Below are 7,052 nucleotides of genomic sequence, written 5' to 3' on the forward strand. Positions count from 1 at the left end.
GAAGCGAAACAAGTAATAGGAAAGAGGAGAAATAAAAAGCGACACTTATCCCTTGCCGATGTCCCTGCACGGTAGAGTCGATGGTGTTTACACTTTTCGGTCTGCACACGAGGAGGCCTTCATGCCACGGCTGCCGCGACCGCTGCTGCGGTAAACTAAGCTTTTTTATACCCGTCTAACAAAATACTAAATGTATTCAGCTGGACACACTTTCCTTATTTTCTCCGCAACAAATGGCCAAGCAAGCGGCGATATCAGCACGTCTGAATATATAGATATAAATATATATATATAGAGAAAACATGTGAATGTTATGCTATTCTAACATAAGGAACCAACCTGGTGTAAAAACGAATATTCTTGTCTGATCCAGCGATGCGTTGCAGACCAAAACGGGACTGTAACTGTACAGATTCCAACTGATGTTGTAGTTCTTCCACTTTCTTCTTCAATTAGTCATAACTCATTGCCATTTCACCTGCCATTACTGATGTTGCTGGAGTGACAGGGTAGTCATGATCAGGTGCCGTCTGTCATTCACTCATCTCAGAGTCAGACAGAGACGTCTCTGGGACGGGGCATGTTGGTCAACGATCCCAAACATTCATATAGTGGTATAGTAGCACTGTTAAGACTTTTTATCGTATTTTTGTGGTAAATTACTGGCAGCACTATTGCCAGTAAGTTACTGTAACTACCCCTTTACAGTAGCTTATCGCAAGTTCATTTTACAGTATAATGCCCTTACCGCAATCTCCTTTTACAGTATGATGGCCTTACCGCAATTTAAATTTACAGTGAAATACCCTTACTGCAACTTAATTTTACAGTACTATATCCTTACTGTAACTTAGCTTTACAGTATACTATTACAGTAATTTTACTGTAATTTATTTTGCACTATTTATTTTACAAAACCTTTGAATATTTTACATGAATGCCATTGAATTGAATAAATTCCAAATAAGTGACCTGAGTCCATGTACAACAGTATATTTTTTTATTCACTGTCACTATTAAATACATCCATTACTTACTTATTTATTGTGACATCTCAGAGTCAGGCAGAGACGTCTCTGGGACGGGGCATCTTGGTCAATGATCCCAAACATTCATATAGTGGTATAGTAGTATAGTGGTTCCATGCAAAAAGAGAGGGAACAACTCCCTTTTTAAGTTTTCTCAGTCCCCTAGACGTCAAAACAAAATTATCTGTACACGAAATGTACACTACACATTCTAGTTGTTTTTATAGGACTGAAGTGGGACATCCCCCTCATATCCTATGCCTGTGGGCACACACAAAACTAACATTTCTTAATAATTATATGGCAAACAGGAATAAAGAGACAATAAACCTTATTTTTATATGTCAAGTATTGTGATCATTTCAACAGAATTCACTCATTAGACTACCTTGTGAGGCAACTGACTGGATGGGCCTGACTGACAGATGGGTGGGCCCGGGCCCACTCGTAGCTACGCGACTGCCGCATACAAACCACAAATCTACATAGGTGAGGTTCCAAAGAAAGAAAACCACAAAGGCCTGAATACAGAAATATCCACCATCTTACTGCTAAAAACTAACCAGCTTTGAAGAACACAAGCCAAGGAAATACAAAAGCGCAAGAGACTCGAGACGCCAAAATTATTTTTTTTCAGTTGCTATGCTAACATGGACGGGTGTATGTGTACATTTTCAGGTTAGAGAGTTAAATATTTGATTTTTTTTTTATTATTTGGACAAGAGGTTTTAATTAGCCCACATAATTCCAGCGACCTCAATGACAAACACATATTAGTAAACCAACCCAAAAAAGTCCTATGGGTTTTTTAATGAGGTCAGCAGTAGGTAGACATGTTTTCAGTGGTGAGACTGACTTAAACACACTGACAGTTCACAGACTGTTGAATTTAACCAGCATTACTCTAATGGAGTTACAAATGCACAATAAGACAAAAAATATAAGCAAATAAGCAAAACCTTTTTTTAGGTTCAGTGCAAGCGCAATCAACAGCATTTGATAAAATGTTGTTTACCACAAAAAACAAACAAAAAAAACAATCAACTCGTCCCTTGTTCTTGTATTTATTTTTCTACAAAAACAAAACTGAAACAAAAGCAAAAATCACGGTTACACTGACGTACTTAAAATGGAAGTTAATGTGGCAAACGTTTTGGAAAATTTAGGCAGAAACATGAAAATTATTCTGTAAAGCTGTTGAAATCATAATTTTTTTTTTACCCAAATATTTTAGCACGCACATCTTGAGGCCCCATTCACTTCCATTCTGTTAAATGGTCCAACATAATCAAGATTTTTCAAGAAAAGAAGGTACTTAACAGTAAGAAAAAAGAAAAAGTGGAAATTAAATGTTGTGGTAATCAACATTATGCCAAAAATACTGTCGATTGATGATGAACACTAAATGTAGAGGTGTCACGGAAGTTTACAATAAAAAAACAACAACCTTAAATTCTTTAAAAAACTGCTAAAATTAGATTTGACATATTTGAACTTTTGAAGATGTTTCTTATCTTTAGATATTTGCCTTTCAAATGTCACATGCAATGTCAACTCATTTCATAATGTGAATGTCTGACATGTTATTGTACAGTATTAGCAGCGCACTGGCAACCAGCACTAAAGAGTATCAGTAATACAGTATACTTGGCATTACAATGTGAGTTGTACATTATACAATACTATAGTACAAAACACTATTAAAAATATAAATTACAACCATAATTACACCTTAGATATATAATATGTATAATGTATAAGAATATCAATATAACATGTTTGCTATATGTAAACTTGTTTTGATAGATAAAATCAGGAGTATTACAAAGAGAAGTACACAAACAAGAAAATTCCAAGTGTGCACACTAACAAGAGACCGAGGTTGAGGATAATTTTGGTTTTTGGAGGTTCTTTGAGCATTTCAGTAACATTCCCGTTGTCATCTCCAAAAGGTGAATCTGGTTCCTCTTCCTCAGAATTTTTATTATAACCACAAAACCACTCAAAACATTTCACGCACTGTCTCTTATCACTGCCTACATGATCAATGCCCTGGTGTTTGTGGGTATGTTGAGACTCCAAGTGGCCATTTGGAGGTATTTCAGGCCCTGTTTGAATAACCTGAGATGATGGTTTAATTTCCACTTCATCCACTGACTTCTCTTTTTTTGTTTTTACAGAAAGCTGATGAATTTTGTTGTTCTCGGGTTGATTCCTGTTGCGCAGTCCCCACAAAGTAGTCATAGCAATCTGTTCTTTGCTTGGTGGATCTGTGCAAAGACTGACGACTACAGTCACAAGCCCTGAAACCCAAAACAACACAGCCGCCACATACATGAAATGAACATCCTTGATGAAAGCAGGGCGGTCATCAGTTGTGTCACAGTCCGGCTCTCTATAAACAAAGGCAAGAATGAGTCTTACGGCTCCTAGCAAGAAGCCCACAATGCCACCCCAGAATGCACCGGTCTCATTGCAACGTTTCCAGAGAATGCCAAGCAGGAACAGTGCAGCAATGGGTGGCGTAAGGTAATCAGACACCTCCTGAATATAGAGGAACATCTGACCACCTTGCATCTCAACGACGAATGGCACCCAAGCTATGCTAATGGCCACTATGAGGATCACAAACATGCGTCCCACCACCATGAGCTCTTTGGAGGAAGCCTGGTAACGTATCATCTTATAGATATCAAGGGTGAAGATAGTACTGGCACTGTTAAAGATTGAGTCTAGGTCGCTCATGAGAGCAGCGAGCATCACCGCCATCATCAGCCCTCGTAGACCTACAGGCATGACGTTCATGACGAGGCGAGGATAGGCGATGTTAGTGCAACCAGCTTTGCTGTTGCAGACTTGCATGCAGTGCTCTGGACTAATGCAAGCAAGTTCATCAACAAAGAGCACACGCGAAATCATTCCTGGAATCACAATGATAAACATTGGTAAGACTTTTAGGAAGCCCGCCATCAGGGTTGACCCTTTGGCGTGAGCAATATTTCGGGCTGCCAGGACTCTCTGGACTATGACCTGATCAGCGCACCAGTACCAGATCGAGGCTGGAGTCTGGCCTAGAAGAAAAGCAGGCCACGGCAGGTCTTTGTCCAACGGACCTCTTAAGATCTTGAATGAATCTTGCTTAGGATGCACATGGCAGGAATTTGAGTATGTGATGTTATTCTCTAGCTCAATAGCAGTGATGTTGGGAAAGGCATTCATGTACTTGGTGCGCAAACCCTCAAGACCTCCTACCTTGACTAAACTGATAGCCATCAGGCACAGTGCTCCCGATATCATGAGGAATGCCTGCAGAGTGTCTGTGTAAATGACCGCCACCAGGCCGCCTGTGACTGTGAGAAGGGCAGTCATGGCGATGAGCAAGATTATGGATACGTACAGGTTCCAGCCCAGAGATTCCTGGATAAAGAGTGCTCCGGAATAAAGATCCACTGAGAGCTTGGTGAAAATGTAGAGGAGCAGAGTTAGGGATGCGAAGAAAACCTTCAGCCGCTTACCACCGAATCTTTTATAGAGGTACTCTGGCATGGTGTACACACCTGAGTGGATGTAAACAGGTATGAAGACCCAGCCCAGGAGCTGCAGCAGTAGAATTGCATTGAACTCCCATGCACCTACGGCGAAACCGCTTGCTGCACCTGAGCCAGCGAGGCCGATGAAGTGCTCGCTGCCGATGTTACTCACGAACAGCGATGCACCGATCACCATCCAGTTCATTGAACGACCGGCCAGGAAGTATCCGCTCACAGTACCTCGATTCGCCTTCCACATTGCAAAAAAGCCAAAGCACAAGACAAGAATGAAGTACATGGCAACAACAACGATATCTGCTGCTTCCATTGTTGATGCCATTTTTTAAGTGTTGATAGAACAGGACATACAATTCGGTGGGCCACATATAGCAATGAATTCTGAAAGAGAGAAAATAAATAGCTTTGAAAAAAAAACATTAACCCCATTTAGATGTTGATAAACATGGTACAGACCAGGAAAGAAAAGTACAACTTCTATTTTGGTCGGATGTCTGCAGACAGTATTACAATTTATAAAACGCTGTCCTTTTTATTTGTCACTGTACTTGCATTTCTCCTTTTCAGGTTTTGTGAGCTGATATTAACTACAGCTAACATATTCTTTATGAAGTAAAACTTTTTTAATTACAAAAAAAGTTCTTAGGGTTTTAGGAAGAAATAAATATAATGTCTAAAATTAAGCAAATATTAAATATAAATATAATATTAAATATAAACCCAAAATGTGAAAATTCTGTCATTATTTACTCACTGGTTCAAAACCTGTGTTTTTTTTTTCAGTCCATGGAAAACAATATATGTTTTTAAGAAATTTAAATATGCATACACATTCTTCAAAACACCTATTTTGGGAGAAATGTGTAAATAATGACATAATTTTCAGTTTAATTTAAATAACCTAATAATTTGTGTTTGTTTGTGGTTAATGGTTGTGATTACACCAGTTTCCCCTGTTAAAACAACTTGAGGAGAACTGACTTCATACTTAACAATTGACTGACTAAGTTACATGGAATATTTGTACTTTAATACATTTTGTCACAAACATTATTTAATTTAACTGCTATATATATATATATATAGAGAGAGAGAGAGAGAGAGAGATAGAGGCTACTAATAATTAACAGCAATAATAATATGAAAAATAAATAGTGTCAGTTACAACATCTAAACAGTTACAGTTAACACACTGTATGTGTTTAGACATGTAAATACACATTTGAAACTAAAATCGTAATGTTTATAAAAGTAAATATCTAAGTTAGTTGTCTACCATTGCCATCATTCAGATATACCATCGTTATGCAAAAGCACAAAAGAACGTTAAACTACCAATTACACTATCAGCACTAAGTAACACCCTGCCCAATAATAATATTAATAAAAACATCCAATCACATGTAAAACTAGCTGAGTGAGATTATCTTACAACTTTAAGACAACAGCTCGCGTCACAGGTCATGAACAGTCTTACAGAGATCTTGATGATTTCTAAAAGGTAAAAACTCATCCACACTTACCGAAGTCTTTGAAAAGCAGGGAGGCAATACCCTTGAGCGGCGCTGGCGTATGAAGAGACCGTTAACACTTCCATTTACTCCCCCCGCGTCCATGAAGTCATCGAACCCGCGTACATGTCCGTTCCGCCCCCCCCGCAGCTTCTACCGCAAGTGATGTGAATTCCGCTGTATGTTGTGGTAGTTCCATGGTACAGTGATGGTATCAGATTTTCATAGCTTGCACAGTTCCATAAATGACTCACTCTAAAAATGCTGGGTTGTTTCAACCTAAATTTGCCAAAAGGGTCTGGCTGCAGACTTGCGCTTGCACCCCCATGCCTTGTCCAAATACCCACACTTGTGGTCTTTGCACTTGATCACTTGACTACTTATATGACGTATTTCCTGTATTTGGTCCAAGTGTTCAAGTGAGCATGAAGACCACAAGTGTGTGTACAACTTGTCATTACCTGATGGGACACACTTATAGTGTTGTAAAAATGCAAGTGTTTACAAAGTGTTATTTTTATTTTCAATACTTTGCATTTTAAAATAAACTTCTAAATGTCTGTTCAGTAGTCCCTATAACAGAGATGACACAATTTAATTTCTGGTGCTTCTAATTAAGTGATAAAAAGCAGTTGCAAATGATGTACAAAATAAATATACTCACCTTTGCACCAATAAAACGTGTAGCATTTTGTTTTACTACCAAATTATATGTAATATCTAATTATTATATTAATATTTAACTTACATTGGAAAGGTTTTCGTGACCTCTCGCGAGATCTCCCATCTGCTTGCCTTGTAGTACATTAAATAATAACTATATATCGAATGATCTTTTAATTGCAGTTAATGTATCTTAATACATTAAGCCATATTAAGTGTTTATGTTTTTCTACAGGAGGAAAACGGTTAACGAGAGACTCTGTGCATTGCGTTCATATTCTGCTGTTCTGTAGCCACGGATT

General features: G+C 38.3%; 1 protein-coding gene across 1 annotated transcript; it reads right to left on the reverse strand.

Annotated features, from left to right (window-relative positions):
• Nucleotides 1-2,849: 2,849 nt before the first annotated feature.
• Nucleotides 2,850-6,124, reverse strand: LOC107653669 (sodium/myo-inositol cotransporter-like). The gene is made up of 2 exons (XM_016440448.1): nt 6,100-6,124; nt 2,850-4,957 (listed from the first exon to the last, which is right to left on the reverse strand). Exon 2 carries the CDS (start codon nt 4,896-4,898, stop codon nt 2,850-2,852), a length of 2,049 nt encoding a protein of 682 aa, XP_016295934.1. The 5' UTR covers nt 4,899-4,957; nt 6,100-6,124.
• Nucleotides 6,125-7,052: the final 928 nt, after the last annotated feature.

The sequence above is a fragment of the Sinocyclocheilus anshuiensis genome, unplaced genomic scaffold, assembly GCF_001515605.1.
Source record: "Sinocyclocheilus anshuiensis isolate Anshui unplaced genomic scaffold, SAMN03320099.WGS_v1.1 scaffold175, whole genome shotgun sequence".
Lineage (NCBI taxonomy): Eukaryota > Metazoa > Chordata > Actinopteri > Cypriniformes > Cyprinidae > Sinocyclocheilus > Sinocyclocheilus anshuiensis.

Excerpts from the sequence above, each read along its gene's own strand:
- LOC107653669 (XM_016440448.1), bottom strand. The coding sequence starts at position 4,898 with ATGGCATCAACAATGGAAGCAGCAGATATCGTTGTTGTTGCCATGTAC.